This window comes from Mesitornis unicolor, unplaced genomic scaffold (genome assembly GCF_000695765.1).
Source record: "Mesitornis unicolor isolate BGI_N332 unplaced genomic scaffold, ASM69576v1 scaffold29407, whole genome shotgun sequence".
Taxonomy (NCBI): domain Eukaryota; kingdom Metazoa; phylum Chordata; class Aves; order Mesitornithiformes; family Mesitornithidae; genus Mesitornis; species Mesitornis unicolor.
The window spans coordinates 9728-30846 of record NW_010198860.1 but is presented as its reverse complement, the minus strand read 5'-3'; the positions used below and the strand labels follow the sequence as shown (position 1 = coordinate 30846).

Sequence of the window (21119 nt, the reverse complement as noted above, 5' to 3'; positions counted from 1 at the left end):
TCGCGGGCCACTCAGTGGCCGTCGATGCTTTAGGGGGCAGGAGGAGGAGGAGGGTTGTGGGTGGTTTTTTCCTGCTGTCTCTGGGAGAGGAAACCAAACCTCCCCTTTCTGGGTGTTAACTCTCCAGCCCCCATGGGTTGGGTTTCAAACCACGTTTCTTAGGACTCGTTCTTTTGTAATAATGGTTTGCACTGTTGTTTTTATGGGCCACTCAGTGGCCGTCGATGCTTTAGGGGGCAGGAGGAGGAGGAGGGTTGTGGGTGGTTTTTTCCTGCTGTCTCTGGGAGAGGAAACCAAACCTCCCCTTTCTGGGTGTTAACTCTCCAGCCCCCATGGGTTGGGTTTCAAACCACGTTTCTTAGGACTCGTTCTTTTGTAATAATGGTTTGCACTGTTGTTTTTATGAAGAGGTAAAGGCGACAAGCTGGGAACCAAAAAGGATGTGCTTGTAGGTTTTATTATTGTCTAAATGAAGTTGAATAATTAACCTGTTACACTTGATATTTTTGCAGATCAAAAGAAGGAGGAAACTATGCCCACAGAGGGAGAGAAATCTCCCGAGGCAGAGAATAACAACAATAATAATAAAAAAGGGAAAACTGGAGGCTCACAGGTAAAGCACACACCCCCGAATAGGGAAGTGCCCAAGCTATTAGCATTTAAAATGAAACATTCAGCTAACAGCATTTCCTGCTCAGGGCATCTTTCTTTGGGTTGGATGAAACATAGTGGGTTGGTTGCAATATTTTTGCTGCCTGGACATATTTTTTGGTTGCATTTTGTAGTGAACAGCTGCTTACTACGTAATAGAAGTGCTTTTTAAATTTTTCTTTATTTTAAAGGGTTGGGGGGAAACTGGATTGAGGATGTGGTTGAGGTCCTGGCTGTCACGTACCCATTGATAATTGGGGGCTTTATGTTTAAAGATTATTTGCAGAAATATATACTTCCTTGTTCAGAGCTGTATCATCAGTCTCTGTGTAGAAGCAGGTTTTTTTGTCTGCTTCCTGTGTAAACCTTAATGCTTAACTTCTGATGGTTCATTCTCATGCTCTTCTGAATCTGTTCTGTTTCCTTTCTTTATGGATAGGATTCTCAGCCTTCGCCTCTTGCTTTGCTAGCAGCCACTTGCAGCAAAATAGGAACTCCTGGTGAGAATCAAGGAACTGGACAGCAGCAGATTATTATAGATCCAAATCAAGGTTTGGTGCAGCTTCAGAGTCAGCCACAACAGTTAGAATTGGTAACAAGTCAGCTTGCTGGAAACGCTTGGCAGCTTGTTGCCACTGCTCCTCCTGCTTCAAAAGAAAACAGTGTTGCTCAACAAGGATCTTCTGCTGCCTCTAGTGCAGCAAGTCCCTCCAGCAGTAACAATGGAAGTACGTCCCCTTCAAAAACCAAATCAAGCAATTCTTCTGCAACAAGCCCTGGACAATTTCAAGTCATTCAAGTACAAAATCCAAGTGGTAGTGTCCAATACCAAGTGATCCCACAGATTCAGACAACAGAAGGTCAACAACTTCAAATCAATCCATCTAATACTACTGGTCTTCAAGACATACAGGGTCAAATTCAGCTCATTCCTGCAGGGAATAATCAAGCTATCCTCACAGCTGCAAATAGGACAGCTTCGGGGAACGTTATTGCTCAAAACCTAGCAAATCAGACAGTTCCAGTCCAAATTAGGCCTGGTGTTTCCATACCACTGCAACTGCAGACTATTCCTGGTACTCAGGCACAAGTTGTAACAACATTACCTATAAACATTGGTGGGGTAACCCTGGCATTGCCTGTGATAAACAACGTGGCAGCTGGAGGAGGCTCGGGTCAAGTTGGCCAGTCTACTGAGGCTGGAGTTTCCAATGGAAATCAGCTAGCATCTACGCCTGTGACTTCTGCCTCTGTTAGTACGATGCCGGAGTCTCCTTCCTCATCTTCCACCTCTACAACCACTGCCTCAACATCTCTAACCAGCAGTGACACACTAGTGAGCTCTGCAGAAACAGGCCAGTACACAAGCACAGCAGGCAGCAGTTCAGAGCAGGCACCTGAAGAACCTCAGACGACTGCTACAGACTCTGAAGCCCAGAGTTCCAGTCAGCTTCAGTCCAATGGACTACAGAATGTCCAGGATCAGTCTGGTTCCCTTCAGCAGGTCCAAATTGTCGGTCAGCCTATCCTACAGCAGATCCAGATCCAGCAGCCTCAACAGCAGATTATTCAGGCCATTCCTCCACAGTCATTTCAGCTACAGTCAGGGCAGACTATACAGACCATCCAGCAACAGCCTTTGCAGAATGTTCAGCTGCAGGCAGTGAGTCCAACTCAGGTGCTCATCAGGGCTCCGACTTTAACACCATCCGGGCAGATCAGCTGGCAAACTGTACAGGTTCAGAATCTGCAAAGCCTTTCGAATCTGCAAGTTCAAAATGCTGGGTTACCCCAACAGCTAACCATTACCCCTGTGTCTTCAAGTGGTGGCACAACCATTGCCCAGATTGCACCGGTGGCTGTTGCTGGTACCCCCATCGCTCTGAACGCTGCCCAGCTTGCTTCAGTACCTAATCTTCAAACAGTAAGTGTTGCCAACCTGGGTGCTGCAGGTGTTCAAGTTCAAGGAGTTCCTGTTACCATTACCAGTGTTGCGGGTAAGTGGCCTGACAAAGTTTTGGGTTTGTTTTGTTTGGATTTTTTAATCTTTTCAAGAATACCAGACAGTTTTAAAATAATACTTTTTTCAGGATTTTCTGTAATAAATGTTAAACCCGTAACTGAGGAAACACATACTTATCACTAAAATTCCATTTTTAAAATAGCCGAAACTTCCTCTAAACGTTAAGCTAACCAGTTGCGTCAATTGAAATGAAACTGTTTGTATTGGATGAACTATCCTTAAATAATCCTTATTAAAACTCATAGGTTTCAGGAGTGAACATGAGAATTTACTGTTAGAGCATTGATATGTTTAAAGAAGAACAAAAAGCTTTTTCCAACCAGGCAGCATTCCTAATCTCTGCATTCAGGATGTAGGATGAGGAAAGTGACAGGGTGTGAACTGGGATACCTTGTGTTACTGCAGGCATTTGTATGGAACTATTTGTTGTATTCTGCATTTGCTCCTGAATTTGTTCCCTTAAAACTTGTAGGGAACTTGCACACAGCATGGTTCCTGTGACTTGTCTTTTTAAAAAAATTAAAACAACTGGTAACTGTACCTCAGTACTTGCTGATGAACTTTTGATATACATTATGAAATGCCTGTTTGGTTATGCTGGTCTAATAGTTGGGAAAGGAGTTATTAAAAGGCTCTGGGCTGGATAACAAAGCTTGGTTCTGAAGTAAATTCTGTGTAAGGTCTCTGCAGTATCCCATAAGGGCAACTCTATATGTAAAATTTGCAAACTTAACCTTTCAGATAAACGTTGATTTAGGGGTTCTCTCTGCCAGTTTGATAACTGTGTACATTAGCTTGGTTTTATTTTATACATGTAAAAGTAATCTGCTGTAGTAATTACAATAAACTCATTGTCTTAACAGCAACCTGACTATAGACACAGTTTATTAGTATAAAACTGTAATAAAAACCCTCATGTTTAAATGCTGTCCAATCTGCATAGACAAATGTTAGTATCGTCTTGATTCTGTGTGGGTTTTTTTATATAATACTATGTTAATATGGGAAATGTTTAACTAGGCAAAGGATTGTTCCCTTTATTTGTAACATTTTTTTAAGAGACTACGTATAGTTTGATAATAAGAAATTTGCCACCGGCTGAATTTCATCTGCTGTGGTACTATTCAGCACTTGATAGCATGTTGAAATACTAAGAGCTGGGTTGGGTGCACTAAACCTGGCTTACTTAAGGAGAGTTACAGAAGCATTGATCTGGGTAATCAGAATTAAAATATTGACTTTATGTTTAGCTGTAATAGTTCAAAATAGAAGTTTCAGCTAGCAGGAGCTGGGCAGCTGCTACAGTATCTTGCAGTCCAATTTGCCTCAGAAAAACTTTTTCTTGATGGGAAGGTGCTGGTTGACTACTGTTGTTAAGCAGAAGTTCCTGCTTTGGTGGGAGACTCTTCATAGGAAGCCTGCTTTGGGAACAGCCTAGATCTGAGGGTGCAGGTAGAAGCGTCTGTATGCAGTTTTCTTCTTGGCTGCTAATGGTGTACAACGGTTTAGTACACACTGATAGGTATTAGAACAAGAGATTCTGAATATCATTTTGCTCTGTTATATTAACTGCACCTCTGCTCTCATGTGATGCCCTTTGGAAAATAAAGCGATTGCAATTTGTAACTGAGGATGAAAAAAGGGGAATGAGTCACAGGTGTGGTCCTGAAGAAGCCAAGCCTTAGTCATACAGGGTTCATATGTTAACTCAACTTAAGCTTTGTTGTGGCCATTGAATTCCCTTCCACCTCCTCCCTCTGTGCCCCCCCACCTCCACCCCTCATAGGCCTTACAGCTGTTTCCGTACCACTTTTATTTCTGTGCTAGCAGCAGTGAATCCTCCAGCCTTTTCTCCATTCCTTTGTATGTAAGGTACTATTTCTGTTCCCCAAGGCTTGAGGTTATGGTGAAAGAACAAACTTTGGGAATATGAGAGATTAGTTATAATTTCCTTCTCTTACTCATCTCTCCCCTCCTGTGAAACTTCTTGATGCTACACTCCAGGAATGGGAGATGTGGTAGCATAGAAAGAAGAGTGAAGAGTGTGATGTGCAGTCCTTAATGATATATTAAGTATTCAAGGAAAGAATGGTTATGAAATAGAAAATTACGAACATACTAAAATCGAAATTTTGCATGCCACTTATAAGGAATAAGCTGTCTTGATCAGAGCTATTAACTTCTCAGATTTGCTGCTTTATATTTGATTTTTTTTTTGCTACTATTGTTACAGGAAACCTTTTAAAAATAAACTGCTCTGTTACCTCAACATCTGCAGAATGATATTTCCATTCTTTTTTTGCAGTACCTAAGCTTGTCTGTGTGAACTCTTTTCTACATTAATCGAACTCTCCAGAAGTGGATCATTCACTACAAATGAGCAGTAGTAGGTGTTAGAAATGAGCCGTATGGAGGATGTCCAGAAAGTGTCAGGGAAAAGACTGAGTGAAGGACTCATATGGTGCATTGATTAAGGTACTCTAACTTTGTCAGGAAACAAAAAGTTACTTTGGCCTTCAACCAAGCCAAACCAATCAAGCCAGCTGAGTTTCAGGGGGAAAAAAAATCACAATAAGTACATGTATTAAATACCTGCTCTTTTAATTGTATTGTATTTCTGTTTCATGAACATTGATTTTCTTAGTTGTTTCTACAATGGGGTAGTTTAGGTTTAGGTAGTTTTTCAGTAGTAAATGGGCTAGTAAAGCAATAGAACTCTAAATAAATAAATATTCTTAGCTTAAAATTGTTATGGAAATGCTAAGCTATAGCACTATTCCGGGAAAGATTTTGTTTGGTTTTGGGGTATTTTGTTGTTGGTTGTTTTTTGTTTTTTTCCTTTTGTCAAGTGGATTCTAAATTCCAAAAGAGACAAATTTCACATTGGGAAGAAAATATATTAAAATCTTTAAGTAGATAGTATATTTTGGCCTGCTTTTTATAACTTTTGTTACCTGAAGTCTCTGGTCCCAAGGTATGCAGGCTCTACTGTAAACCAAGCAAGATGAAGACGTGTATGTCAGTGCTTTTGCTGTGCTTTTCAGTTAAGTACTCTAACATTGCTCTTGGTAAGTAGCACACTTTCGATTGTAGTTTTTGTGTGGTCAAAAAGCAGGGCAGAGCATTGTTATTATTAATGACATAATGGGATTGAGTGCACCCTCAGCAAGTTTGCAGATGACACCAAGCTGAGTGGTGCAGTTGGTGCACTTGAAGGATGGGATGCCAGAGGGACCTTGACAAGCTTGAGAAGTGGGCCAGTGTGAACCTCATGAAATGCCAACAAGGCCAAGTTCGAGGTCCTGCACCTGTGTTGGGGCAACCTCTGGTATCAATACAGGTTGGAGGATGAAGGGGTTGAGAGCAGCCCTGCAGAGAAAGACTTGGGGATATTGGTAGGTGAAAAATGGGATATGAGCTGGCAATGTGCAGGTGCAGCCCAGAAAGCCAACCATATCCTGGGCTGCATAAAGAGTGGCCAGCAGATTGAGGGATGTAATTCTTTCCCTCTTCTCCCTTCTGTAGTACTGTGTCCGGTTCTGGGGGCCCCAACATAAAAAAGGGCTGGAACACGTGCCCTGTGAAGAAAGGCTGAGAGAATTGGGGTTGCTCAGACTAGTGAAGAGAAGGCTCTGGGGACACCTTATTGCAGCCTTTCAGTATACAAAGGGAGCTCATAAGAAAGTCTGAGAGAGACTTGTTACCAAGGCCTTCATGTAGTCACAGGGCAAGGGGCAGTAGTTTTAAACTGAAAAAGAGTAGGTTTAGATTGAACATAAGAGAGAAATTCTTTACTGTGAAGGTGGTGATATGCTAGAACAGGTTGCCCAGAGAAGCTGTGGATGCCCCATCCCTGGGTTGGCCAGGTTGGGTGGGGCTTTGAGCAACCTGATGTGGTGGATGATGACCCTGCCCATGGCAAAGAGGTTGGAACTAGATGATTTTTAAAGGTCCCTTCTGACCCAAAACATTCTATGGTTCTGTGAATATGAGTCAAAGTTGTTTCTGACCTTGTCTGATGCTGACTGCAGGTGAGGCATACAAGAAAAATCTACTCGGATTCTTTTCCCACCATTCAGTGATCTGCAGCTCATCTCTTTCTGAGCCAGAAGTGGGATTTTTTTATATATGTTTAATAATCCTTGATGAATGTCTTCTGTGAATTTGTCCTTTTTTGAGTCTGTGTAAATTTTTTACATGTTCAATACTTGTCTGCAATAAGTTGTCTTAATTATTGTGTAAGACACATTTTTAGTTTAATTTTTCATAATACAAGAATTTGAGAACATTAAATACCTGATTTGGCCTTATGCCACTAATGGTCTTCTATAATCTCTATCACATATACTGGTTATTGAGAGAGAGAAAGTTGTTTAGGCTGGAGTCCTAGAATACTACTTTTGTGTTGCTGAATGAAAGGGTTACCTCTGTGTGTCCTTGCTCATGTTACTGTAATAGTGAGTATGTGTAGAAGCAGAACTCGGTGGGTGTGTAGCTAAGGAGGGAGGAATGCCCATAGGAGGTAACAAGGTAAAAAGGGTTTAAAGTAGCCACAGTAGGTACAAGCAAACTGGCAAGTATAAATAGGAAGGGTGGAAGTTGAAGGAGCTGAAGGATGGTGGTTGCATGATTTTTTAAAATAATATCCAGTGTTTCCCTGGATGTTTATTGGTGAGCAAGTTGCAGCAAATACATTGAAAGAAACAAGCTACAAGCTGTGGAACCTGCAGTAAAAAGATAAGTACAAAGAACTGAGTTATTTTCCACAAAACCAGAAAAAATGCAGGAGTGGTTTTTAGTTTTTTTTACTTCCAAGTGTGTAATTTGGCATTCTGAGGGTGTAGCTGGGAGGAGTACAGAAATTTAGCATACTTTTTCCAAAGTCATGAAAGGTCACAACTGTTCTCAGGTTGCCTTGAGCTGAGAATTGTTGCAGAACCACAGTGTTCTAAATAATACAGCACTGGCATCTTTTTCAAAAGCTTCAGAGTAATTATGGGAGAAGCATTTAGTTTCTAATGGCAAAATTGCTTTGGTTGTGGGGTTTTCCTTAAACTGAAATTAAAAATAGTGGCAAAAACAGATTAACAACCTATGCTGGTGAAAACAAACATTTGTCTTGGTGATGGTATCTTTAAGTATCAGTGTACTGTTCCTGAACTTGAGGCATAACGAATGCACAATCAACCTGTTCAGCTAAATTGCCTATGGAGAATCACCTGGTAAAAATGCTTCAGTAAAACAAGCCTTTTCTGCCTGACCTGTGAGTAGCAAGGCATGACTTCATCATGACTTCTAGGTAAAGTGGAAAGGGAAAGCATTTCAAGTACCAACTTTGCTCGTAATTGTGAAGTGAAATGGGTTCTAATGAGCTGTTTCTATGCTCTTGAGGTCTAAGAATTAAATGCAAGTTCTTAAATATTCCAAGAAATACTAAAACTGTTTCCCTGTTAGAGTATGTGGTCTTGTAAAAATGTTTCATCAATATAGGCGTGCTGTCTGGAATATCAACTTTTGTAATCTCTCTCATTCCTTATTGTCAGAAATTAGAGCATATAGAGAAAGAAATTAATCAACTGTTCAGAAAATGTCCAATAAGCAAACTGAGTGATATTGCACATCTTCATCAGCCTGTTTTGGTTTGGTTGGTTGTTTTTGTTTGTTTTTTTTAAGGATGCTTAGATACCCACTAGGCCAACCTTCTTGTTCTTCCATTAGCACCTGGGGTGAGGAGCCACAAGAAGCATATTCAAAATCTGATTTCAGTAGCTTCTTCAGTGTAAATTAAATTACAGAGTATTTAGCTTTGTATGATTTTGGTACTGGTAGATAAGATAAATAAATTCTGACTGGTTTAATATATTAAAAATGTTTAATGGCAATATCTAGCTATATATGGATGTCATGTTCTAAGGGGAATGTTAATTTCAAATAATGTTTTTATTGAAAAATAACTACGTGTTTCAATGGCCAGTTATTTTAATGGACAATTTAGTTAATGCTGCTTTAGTTACATGCTGTAGCATAGTCACTTTGTAAGTAGTCAGAACTGCACAACAGAATGTAATTTTTTTTAATGACTATTTTGTTCATCACAACACTTTCACCAAAACAGACTCTTGAGAAACATAGCATCTCAGCACACACTTAGGTTAGTTTGAGCTATAGTTGCATGGATTTCTATATGTATGGTTTCAAGTGATGTTTAGTATTATTATAGTGGTTAACAGTCATATACTTTAATCAGTTGGTTATTGGTAAAGCATGCATAATTACTCTTAATAGATTGGCAAATTAATATCATTTTACTGTAAAGAGAAAATGATCACTTAATATCCTTCTTGGATAGTTCACCAAAATGAACTTGACGTACGTGTCAGGTCCAAGTCTGACTTTCCTCATTTCTAGAGTAGTTTCAAGTGATGTGGCCATTTTACCCTTGAGCAAAATACTGAAGTCTAAGAAACAGGGGTCTTGCTTGTCTTCGTACTTCATAAGGAAGTAACTCTGACTAAAACACCAAGTTCTTCAATTTGTTCTGAACCAAAAATGAAGACCAGATAAGATTAAGCATACCATTTCTTAGGGATAATAATGTTGCAAAAGAAGATGGCAGAACTTCTAAGGGTTTGGATTTCAGATTTACATGGACCTTCTTTCGTGATTCTGTAATATGTAGCTTTGTTGGTCCTTGCCTGCTGAGGGCTGTAACAAACTTAGTTTTTACATCCTTAATTAGTTTTTGTATTGGCTAGCCTATCTACCTATAGGCTGTTATAAAACCAAGGCTTGTGTCTCGTGTTTAGCCTTACTGTAAAAGGCCTTTAAAAATGTTTATGGATCTTGTTGTTCCTGAGAATAACTTTTAATCACCTTGCCAGTGTTGTTTTTTTTAAAATTCTGAATAAATTCCCAACTGCTATGCAAATTAACCTTCTTTTAAAGCTGGCTATCTTCCTTTCTGTTGAAAGAATTTTGCATTTTCCATGTATGTACCTATTAAGTAATCCCTCCTGTGGATAGAGGCATATTTATCTTTATTTTGACCAATATGAAGATAACATTTCATGCAGCCAAAGTGTTTGCTTCAAGGACACTTATGAACCTTCTAGTCAAGTGTAAAATACGTAAGCTAGCTAAACTGTAGTCAAAAACCACAGAAAACCTAACCAAAAAAACCCCCACCCCTCCTCCCAAAAAAACAGAGAGAGTACTGGAAACTTAGCTTAGATTTTTTTCTTGTCAGCTTCCTTTTGTCCTTTCAAAATGAAGCTATTTCCATTTCCATGGTAATACACAGAAATTGAACTGAGATGTTAAAAAACACACTTCCCGAGACCAGTATTTTAGTTTCCATGTGGCAGAAGTGTGTAAGATATAATTTTTTTTTTATTTTTGTTGCAGCTTGTCAGACATTGAGGTTCTCTAGTCAGACTGTAAAGGCTAACAGTCAAAAAGTTTCTTTCTAGTCCTATCCCTATTTCAGAGTTAAGTGGAAGAGTTGGTCAAAAGAACTGGGCTATGTTCTGTTGTGGCTATAAACTGCACAATAAGCCTGAGAGTTGGAGCATGGTGATAGGGTAAAGGGAGATTTTCCGTAAAAGAAAACTTAAAAACCTTCAATTTCTTAGATCTACTACTGGTTTCCACACAGTGCATCTGACATTCTGCAACATAGTTGGTACTTATGTTTTCAGTTATTGATTTGCTCTGAGGTTCAGTACACAGGGAACTACTTGTGCTTATCTACAGAGAAGTGTTCTTGAATGCTTATCCCAAATACACTTTTCTTTTTGATTGTTTTTTTTCAATGACAATGAAAATAAGGGTTTTTTTGGAAAGGTCTTTTGCCTTAGCAGTAGTATAACAAGTTATTTTTCTGATTCCAACTCTTTCTTTAGAATACCTAATAAAGTAACCATATCTTATTCCGGTTTGAAATCACAGCATCCAGAACCACCAGAGGCATTGCTTTGTTTTGGCTGAAACTTCTACTTGGTTTTGCAAAACTAAATTTTTTGAAACTGTAGCTTTGTGTCTTTTGTTGATTTTTTTTTTTATGTTGTTTCTGTATAGGTCTGTGTTGTATTTATGGTAGCTCTTTCCTGTGTTTAATAAAGTCATAAAAAGAAAACTGGCTTTCAGTTTAATGAAAGGTATACTACCAGCTGGGAAAACAACTTTTCTCTCTCAAAGTACTAAAGTGACTTCAGGTTGTCCTAAAACACTTGAGACTCTAAAACAGTAAAGCTTTACATTTTTGAAGTCATTGAAGTACCTGCATGAAACTTCTTGAGCATTGTTTTGTCTTTGTGTTGCCAATAAGATTCTTGCACAAAATGAAGAAGACTTTAGCTTGAAAAAGCTAAATACAATGAAAATTGTATTTAAAACCCTCAAACTGAATTTTTACTGCCTTACATCTCATGCTTTTAAGTGATATTTTTCACAGAAGTTAAGCATAATTATGATGCTATTCAGTAACTTTTTAACACACCAAGACATTTGACATAGGAAGTTTTGGGAGGAGTTCTTACAAATCTTGTCAAAGTTGGCAACAGGAGAAAGATCAAAACTTGCTGCAATGTCTCTGTATGAGGCAGAAAATACAGATGTCTAGTTGGTGCTGCAGTTTGCACTGGAAACTTGCTGCTTGTAATAGCATCTGGACACAATGCTATGCTCTGATATTACAGATTTCCTGTAGTAATTGGGTGGATGCAATTCCCATCTCTACAGGATGTGTAGGTTCCTTGCATCTTCCCTTGTACTGTTTCTGTTCTGGGGAATTCCTCCTCTGTCATGTGTTGTTTCTTTCTAAATCTTTATAAACCACTACTTCAGGGCAGAATTGTTTGCATACCATTTAAGTAGCATGGAATGGCATCGTCCTCTGTGTAAATACTGAAAGTCAGTGTTGTCTTCACATATATTTGATTTTAAGATATGATTTGCATTTCAGTCTTCAGCGTGAGACCTCCTTTCTAGTAGATTTTGCTAGGAAACGTGATTTCTCCCTTAAAACTATTGCCACATACTTAAAAACTTTTAAATCTTGGTTATATCTTAAAGTATTCTATTTAGTTATACATGTATATACATATATAGTATTATAAACAATAAATATATGTAAATACATAAGAATTTCTTATTATAAATCATCTGTATGTCATTGTGGAAAAGGAATGTTAGCGTAAAGGGTGCCTGCAAGCTGACTGTCGTTAGTATATGCCGGGGAAGGGAAGATGAGAAACCTCTTCCTCCATTGCTTTGCAGCAGTAAGTTGTTGAATGAGTGAGTTACTGCATCAGCTTTGATGCTTGTAGAGCTTTGGAACTCTGCAGACTGTGATTAATTTTACTTAGCAGTCCTGTAGTAGCATACATTGAATTATGGATATCAGTTGCAACCCTCTCTTTCATTTTTAGAATATGCATTTGAACAATTTTATTTTTTTAAATGTTTTTTTGGTAACTTTAGCCACTCCAGCTCTAGGTACATTTTTCAAAGTGTTTCTCAGATGGCAGTAAGTTGCATGTTTCTGAAAGAACTGTCATTAATGCTATCATCTTTTTGACTGCTGAATGCTGGTCGCAACAGGTACAGCAGTAACAGAAAATCTATACAAATTTTTCTGGGTAACTAAGTACCAGAAACTAGAAGTGTCCTTTCCTTAGTCTTAAATTTCTCTTCTTTCTGAGATCTATTTTTCTAAAGCTTGATTCTCATGATTTCTGTGAATGATTGAAGTTAAGTCCTTTTCTCCCCTTTCTGCCGTTTGCCTCAAAGAGTAGTTTTTCATGCTTGCTAATTCAGGTGAACAAGAATAGGAATGCAGGTGCTGTACCGTGCATCAGCTTTCTTTAATCATTCAGGTGGTGTTATGGGAGTTATTATTTTGCAAATTAAGTTTGAAGCCTAAAATTTATTTATATGTATATATATATTTCTTGGATGAATGTGTTATAGATTCATGTATACAGGAAAGTGTAAACGAGTTGTAACTGCTAAGAAGCAATTTTACTGCAAAATTGGAAAGCAGAGTAAGTGATGCTGAAGAACAAATATCCTTTATCTCAATAATCCTGTATCTTGTGATAATAAGGAATGCATTTACTTAACTGCTTCAATGGGGAAGATTAGTAGCTAAAACCATGCAGGTTCTTGTATTTGAGAAGCTTTAAAAATTTCTATAATATTATTCTTAATTACATTCAGTCATAATCATATATGCAATATTGCAGTGAGAGTCTGATTGCACTTGATTTGCAAAATGAATACTGTAGCAGGTTGCCTTGTTTGCATGTTGTCCTGTGGCCAAATAAATGGTTACTATCCAATAGAGGAAAGAACTTAGACGTGAGAGAAGCTTAAATGCAGTGGAGTCACTGGTAACAGTGTTCTTTGGTGTACTAACATTTTATTGTAATTTAATGTTGTAACTTGACAGCATGTAAAATAAAGTTCAGTCATATGCAAGTTCAGTGATTATTGTGTTAAAAATGTTTCACGATTTCAGAAAATTGCTATTAAAGAAATCATGGGAACTTGGAAAAACTTTTTAGCTTCTAAAAGCAGGTGTAAATGTGCAGTGAGTGCTTTAACAACTCATACAGAATGACATAGATGAAGTGTGACTTTGCTCCCTCATGTAATGGTTTGTTTAGACCTCATTCTGAACTCTGTGTTGAAACATGAGAGCTCTTGTTACTGAAAGGTTTGATTATGAATGGTGAAGTACAGTGATATCAGGTATTGTGGTTTGGAGTATGTTCAGGAAGAAGTAATGTCCATGATTTTGTGATTGTTGCAGAATTTCTGGGATGCTTTAGATGGTATTTTAATGCCACTAGTAAGAAGTCGTATAGATTATTTTTAATGGGTCTTTTTTTCTCCATCTAGAAAGCGTGAGGAGATTCCCGTATGGATAACATTATCTTAGTCACCTGTTTTCGGAATAAGCAGGGTTTGTTTCAAACAAAATGCTACTTTGTATCTATATCCTTTATATTGAAAAATTCTAATTTTTATAAACTTACAGAAGTTGCCCCAATTTGATTTTGTAGGATGCTGACAAGGTCATATCAACAGTTAAGTTTTCTCAGTATCTTCTCTTCAGTAAACTTGATTTGAGAAATAATGAACTTCCTTTGAGAAATAATGAACTTCCTTTATCTTCCCTTAATAAGTATAAAGGACGTAAAGGTTAAAGCCCTTAGTGATCCATAGTGGATCACTAGTTGTATATAATTTAAAAAAATCAAAATCCCATACAGCTCAAGACTAGAGCAGACTCACTTTGAGATTTAGACCAGGACATGTTCTGTCAGTTGTGTTGTGAAAAATTTCTGATTTTTCTTCAACATAAAAGATTTTCCAATGAAAATTAAGTTCAGTCAAGGAACACTATTGAACTTTCCACTATTTTCTGATAACTGTGTAAATCTCTGGCAGAGCATATTTATCAGATGTGTTCTTCCTTCAGTTACTCTTTTACCTTAAAAAGCAGAGATTTGCTTATTGAATATTGTGGTCTGGTTCTTTAAATAAGGCTATTTGTCTGATATTTTGAGAGTTTCAGAACCTTCTGTTCTGAATTTAGTAAGTGGAATACAAGGGAAGGGAGTTTAAAATAGTAACTCTGTGAGATTAATTTAAAGAAGCAAATCAACATTCACATTAGAAAATGTAATAACTTTGTTAATGCAATCTAAAGAGTAGTCATTTAATTACTGTAACTGAAACCATATGGATAATGTAATTGTCTGCTGAGCAACCTTACTTCTGTCATTTTCTCTTTTGTATTTTCATTATCACCTTTACAGTTATTGTGAAGAATTTCTACTCAAATGTATCACTATATTATGTTTAATAAATAGATTAAGGTTGTAGCTCAGTAGCGTGTATCCTATACTCCAGGGTGCGTATGGCCCTTACATGGGGGAGGGAAGGTTCGGGTAAAGTGTGTGTCAGTAGCAGTACTCAATATACTGAAGAAGTATTAGAAGACCCTTATGTGTTTGTTCATGTCATGACTTTGAGACTGAAAGTTGGCTCATGTTGAATCAGCACAATATTTCAGATTTTTAAAAATACTGTCCTCCTTAGAGTTCAAGTTTCTCAATTCACATCTTACTTGGAAAGCCTTGGTCTGGCATCCTGTGGCGAAGTTGCATTGAAACTTTATTATCAATTCAAGAAAATCGGAGAGAAAGATAAAATTGAGAGAAAATTACTCTCTTCAGCTGTGTTCTGACTTTAGGTCCTAGGGTTTTTTTTACTCAAATAGGACTTTGTGACATGGATGGAGTCATCCCTCTAACAGACTGTAATGAGAGAGGATACTTCTTATTTATGTACTTGAAAACTTGACTGATAGTGAAAATAGCGTAAGAGGCTGCAGTAGGTGTGGCCATCATATCTGTTACTCTTTAAGTTTTGCAGTGACCATTCATAGACTCATCATTTATAGTGCTGATCTGTGAATTAAAAGAGTCTACACCTTGGGTATAGTTTGTGCTCTGAGAAAGACTACAATCTGGGCAAGTTCTTCCTGTTAATTTATTTACCTTTGGCTAACCAAAAACTGCAGCTGGTTTTCAACATAAGCAATCACATTATAACGTTAAGATGAGCGTTAGATACCACCAAAAAAATCAGTCATTTTTGTCTCTGAATATTCATGGCACTTAGTCAGCACTTCAGGTGCTTAACAGCCTGACAAGGAGTTGCCCCTGGCCTAGCACTTTCTTTGGAAGCTCTTGTGTCCTCTTCTGCCATTGTTAGACCCAAGTACTAGATAATACTACTTCCATTTATACCACAATGTTGTTCTTACCCTATCATATTTTCCCTCAAGGATTCTAATGAGTACTTTTCTTTCCTATTAGAATGTGGGAAATTAATTTATTTCCAGTACATTGCTATTCTGTAAAGAAAGACTTTGTTGTATCCTAGACACATGAAGACTGCACTCGAGATTAAGCCTGTAATTCTTTTTATATACTTCCTCTGCTGCAAAGAACAGATCTTTCTTAGATTTGTTTGTCTTACTATCTATCTGTCCAACAGCAAGTGGGATTCAAACATTATCTCTTCTGGGTTTGTCAGTGTTCTGTAGTCAGCATCTGTCAGTATTTGTGGCCTGGTTAAGAAAACAAGGCATTTATGTTTATTCGTATCTAGGCAGATCAGGTGCAAGTTCCAGATGGAAACCAAGAGAGATAACTGGGAAAACTTGATCAGTGCTTCTAATGAAAATAACTTGGTGCTGACCTAGGCACAAGACAGATTTATTGTTTCCTGTAGCCAACATTGCCTTGTTAGAGGACAGTTGAGTCACTTTGAGAGGTTTTCTGTATATCCTGTTCTTTAGTCCTAACCTATCTGCATGTATGTGGTGAGTGTTAGGTTTCATCTATGGCTGTTGTCATAGTGTTATACAACATAGCCTGTCCAATCATGTATTGCTTCTCAGCAGTCATATGAATGAAGTAGGTATTATCCCATGATGTGTTGTATATGAACTCATGTGGTAGCTAGGCAGCTTAGACTTTAGAGAGAGCGTCTCCTCTGTCTTATCTCCATTGATGGTGACTGTTATGGTTGCTTGAGAAGTAAGTTGGAGTACCCATCTGAATCCTTCTCAATCATGTTACCTCCCAGGGATTTCTAAGTTTTAAATACTTTCAGTACTAAGGACTTTAATGTCTTAAAATATTAGTCTATTCTAAGGAGTTCTGGTTGGTCATTGCACTCTCAATAAGTAAGTAGTATTTCCTCTTCCCATTTGTGTGAAGGCACTGAATTTCTTAAAATTGTAACATCTAATGTTGTTTTGGCCTATTCCTGTTACTGGCAGGACTGACATCCAGTGTTGTCAGATTGCAACTAGAAGTCACATCTCTCCATCAGATTTAGCTTGTCACATTATTTTCTTAGACTATATAGTACTAACTTTTAAAGCAAACATTATATTATGCTGCTCCTCAAGAAACTACACTTCTTATCTATACTGGAGTAGTCTTCATTTTGCTTTAATATAAAGACAGTAATGCTGATTTCCTTTGATCAAGAAAACCAATGATATCAATGAGCTTATGCAATGAAACTGAATTCTTAATTCAAGTCAATCTTAAAATTCCAGTTGATACAATCAAGGTGCTTTTTCAGTCTTTGTGAAAACATATCCCCTTCTGCAAAACAAAATCAGACTCATAGAATACCTCTATCTTGGAAGGGACCCATAAGGATCATTGAGTCCAACTCCCTGGTCCTTGCAGTACTACCTGAAACTAAATCATGTGACTAAGAGCATCATCAAAAAGTCCCCTGGACTCTGACAGGCTTGGTGCTATGACCACTTCACTGGGGGGCCTCTTCCAGTAACCAATGACCCTCAGTGAAGAACCTTTTCCTGATGTTCAACCTGAACTTCTCTGACACAGCTTCATTCCATCTCCTTGTGTCCTGTTGCTGGTCACCAGAGAGAGATCAGCACCTCCCCCTCCACTGCCTCCCAGGAGGAACTTGTAGACTGCAATGAGGTCACCCCTCAGCCTTCTCTTCTCCAAGCTGAGCAAGCCAAGTGATCTCAGCTGCTCCTTGTTAGTCTTGCCCTCAAGACCTTTCACCATCTTTCTTCTTATACTGAAGTGCCCAAAACTGCACACAGTACTCAAGGTGGGGCCACACAAGTGCAGCGTAGAGTGGGACAGTCACCTCCTTCATCCGGCTACCTATGCTGTGCTGGATGGTCTCCAGGACATGGTTGTTCCTTTTGGCTGCCAGGGCACACTGTTGACTCATATTCAACTTGCCTTCTACCCAAAAACCCAGACCTTTTTCCACTGGCCTGCTTTCCAGCCACCTGTCCCCCACCTTGTGTGTATAACCAGGACTACCCCATCCCAGGTGGAGAATCCTGAGGGAAAAACAAACAAACAAAAACAAATATAAAAACCCAAAAAACCCAACAAAAACCCCAAAAACAAAGCTAGCTTATTCAAGTCTAGTCCTACAATGTTTCTTTTTCTTTGTGAAAGATCCGTTGGGCCTCAATGTTGATTCACTGCAGACTGCAGGAGAACTGACAATTCTGTATGTGCTATAAAGCAACTTTTAAAATTAGCTAATTATAGTTTTCTGAATATTTTCAAAGGCTATTAGAGAGACATTAATTGGCAATAGATTTAACAATATTTCTGTGTGAGATTTTGTTTAAAGGGTTTTCATTTTTCTCAACTTTTGAGAAAAAGAAAAATGTTAAAACTAGTTCATGTTTCTTAATATCAGTCAGTAATTTGCAATCTTGTAGTGTTGTAATAACAAATTACACTAAACAGGGCTATCTGAGCTAGCAGGTAACTACTCTAGTAGTGCTTCAGGAAAATGGCTGGATTTAATATTTGTTTTGTGGCCTCCCTTAACTTTAGGTGGATTTTTGTTCTATTTCACTTACTGAAATGACTAATAAAAGGTGCAAACATTCTTATTTTACAGGTCAACAGCAAGGACAGGATGGAGTAAAAGTACAGCAAGCCACAATAGCTCCTGTTACTGTAGCAGTAGGTGGCATTGCTAATGCAGCAATTGGTGCTGTTAGTCCTGATCAGATAACGCAAGTGCAGCTGCAACAATCGCAACAAGGTTCTGACCAGGAAGTGCAACCCGGCAAAAAATTGAGAAGAGTTGCCTGCTCATGTCCTAATTGCAGAGAGGGAGAAGGAAGGTAAATGTAAATTTTATCAGTATGTATTTAGGTATCTTATCACAGTTTGCCTCATGTGGGCATGAGACTTTTTTAAATTGCCTACATTTTTTTAATGCTTTCTATTAGAAAGTGTGTTTATATATTTTTTTAGATAAGGGATTATAATTCTTTATTAGCATGAAATATTTTCCTAATAGCTAATAATATTTTATAGTATAATTACTTACCTGTTTAAATTTGATCTTTTTAGAGGCAGCAATGAGCCAGGAAAAAAGAAACAACATATCTGCCATATTGAAGGATGTGGAAAAGTTTATGGTAAGACATCTCATCTTCGAGCACATCTGCGCTGGCATACCGGTGAAAGACCATTTATATGCAACTGGATTTTTTGTGGCAAGCGATTTACAAGGAGTGATGAGTTACAAAGACACAGAAGAACCCACACAGGTTGGTCAGCACTCTCTGTATGCATAGTACGGCAAGTCTGAATCATAGTGTCCATGGTTAAACACTGGTATCAAATTTCTTACTTAGTAGGATCTCTGAAAACTATTTTTACATGTAAATAAAGTAACTTTAAAACAGAGGAAGTGGTAGATTTCAGTTTTCATCAATTCAAGCTGACTGTGAAATCAAATAAATAAAATGAGATCTGTTCAAACTGTTCTTCTGTACCTATGCTAGAAAAATATGGCCGTTTCATCCCAGATAGCTCATGTACATTAGCTAGTGCCTGATCTAAATTTAACAAGTTTAGATCAAGCATGTAGGATTTGCCATGGAGCAGGGTCATAATTTCCTTATCTGGAGCAGCTCAGTCCTTAAGAAATGTACTAACTTACTCCATGCTCCGGTTTTGGCCTTTCTGGGAGGTTTCAAGTGAGAGTTGATAAAGCAAGTTGTCTTAACAGTTCAGATTGGAAAGGTGGACCTTCAGAAACTGAAAATTTCATAAGCCTTCATATTTCTAACCCCAAGAAGGTATCCCCTTCTCATGTCTTCCCTCACAGCCTATAGCATCTTGAAGTCTAAGCACTAATTACATTTGGACAGTGACAGGACTTTTTAGTATGTTGTGTTTCTCTCTCTTGATGTAGTTGTCATACATCCTATTGGAGCTTTGGGATTCATGTTTGCAATTTCCCTCATCATACCTCTGATCTAAATAACAAAAGTATTCTTAAAAAATGCTATCAAGTCATTCTTTCAGGGCTCTTACCTCTCCTACTTTGTCAGGTTTATGAAAGTTTATGAAAATTGTCTGGTGGCCTGAAATTCAAACTCCTCACCAGATAATCACAGCATAGCCAATATTTGTTGAGAACATTTTAGTAGTGAAGAGTAGATTGCCAAAAGCCGGTGACTGAACAGAACACACCCGGAAATCAGACAGGTAGAGAAGAAAATATTTTCTCCTTTTAAAGACACTTGAAATGTTGAATAGAAAAGGGTCAGATTCAAATTACTAAGCAGTGTTCAGTGCTCTCTTTCAGTAACATTTTGGTTTTCTTCTTCTTTTGAAAAAGGTGAAAAGAGATTTGAGTGCCCAGAATGTTCGAAAAGGTTTATGCGAAGTGACCATCTCTCGAAACATGTCAAAACTCATCAGAACAAGAAGGGTGGTGGAACAGCCCTTGCCATTGTTACCTCAGGAGAACTGGACTCTTCAGTTACTGAGGTTCTTGGTTCTCCAAGAATTGTCACTGTTGCTGCCATTTCTCAAGATTCAAACCCAGCAACCCCTAATGTTTCAACAAACATGGAAGAATTCTGAAAGGATTGTTTATATGGACACCTAGTGCTGCACTTAAGTTTACATACCTTTCAGGATATGGAAGTGGGCTGGTAAAGTGGATTACAGAGCAGGAAATCATATTTTCAGTCATGACTTCTATAAGTGTTTCAGGTTGGAGGGTCAGCATGGGAAGTGTACACCGGTGCAACAAGACAAAAATTTCAAAAATACAAACAGCGCAAATTGATGTACTGGATAAACAGATGGGGGAATATTATTTCCATACTGTACTTTTTTAGTTATATGTTGTCTGTATATCATGTAATGATTTGAAATGAACTTTCCTCCCCTATTTTAGCATTGTATGTTAATGTGTTTATAAAATAAGATAATATCAATGTAAAACAGGGTGGACCTTGACTAGGATTAATATCATTTGATGAAGGTACTTTGTTTTTAAAATAAATATGTAATATTTTCATGAGAACATCCTTTTCCCATGAGGCATAGCAAAACTGAATAAAGATTGAATTATAGTGGAACTATTTTAGGTTTTTGCTCAGTCCATAGAACATGTCAGTTGATTTTGGCCGTCTTTTCTCAAGTTTCGGAATTACTCAAAAAGCAGCTATATGATGCATGCTGCAAAGTGATTCTGAGGTGGGCCTCAGATTAATTTTGACCACTACATTATAGTAGTGTGTATAAATGACAATCAGTGAGTTCTAATTCCTCTCTTTGTTTGGAGAGCTAAGGTTATGTAGAATTAGTGTATACAGTAGGAGAGATAAAACCATAGAAAGATATTAACGTAAGATTTTACAAAAGTAATAGTGTCTTTATGTAGGTTGAAAAATGAATATGGGAACTTTTGTGTCAATTTTTTGGTATTTCATTTCATTATATTCTAAAACATCCATGGTCCATTTCTAACTTATAGGTCACATGAATCATAGAAACCCAATTTTAAGTTCTTAAATGTTTTAATTTTGTTA

General features: G+C 37.9%; 1 protein-coding gene across 1 annotated transcript; it reads left to right on the top strand.

The window, feature by feature from the left end:
- The first annotated feature begins 532 nt into the window (after positions 1-532).
- Positions 533-20163, top strand: SP4 (Sp4 transcription factor). Its single transcript, XM_010189283.1, has 5 exons — positions 533-613; positions 1091-2648; positions 18176-18404; positions 18637-18836; positions 19916-20163. Exons 1-5 carry the CDS (start codon positions 533-535, stop codon positions 20161-20163), a joined length of 2316 nt encoding a protein of 771 aa, XP_010187585.1.
- Positions 20164-21119: the final 956 nt, after the last annotated feature.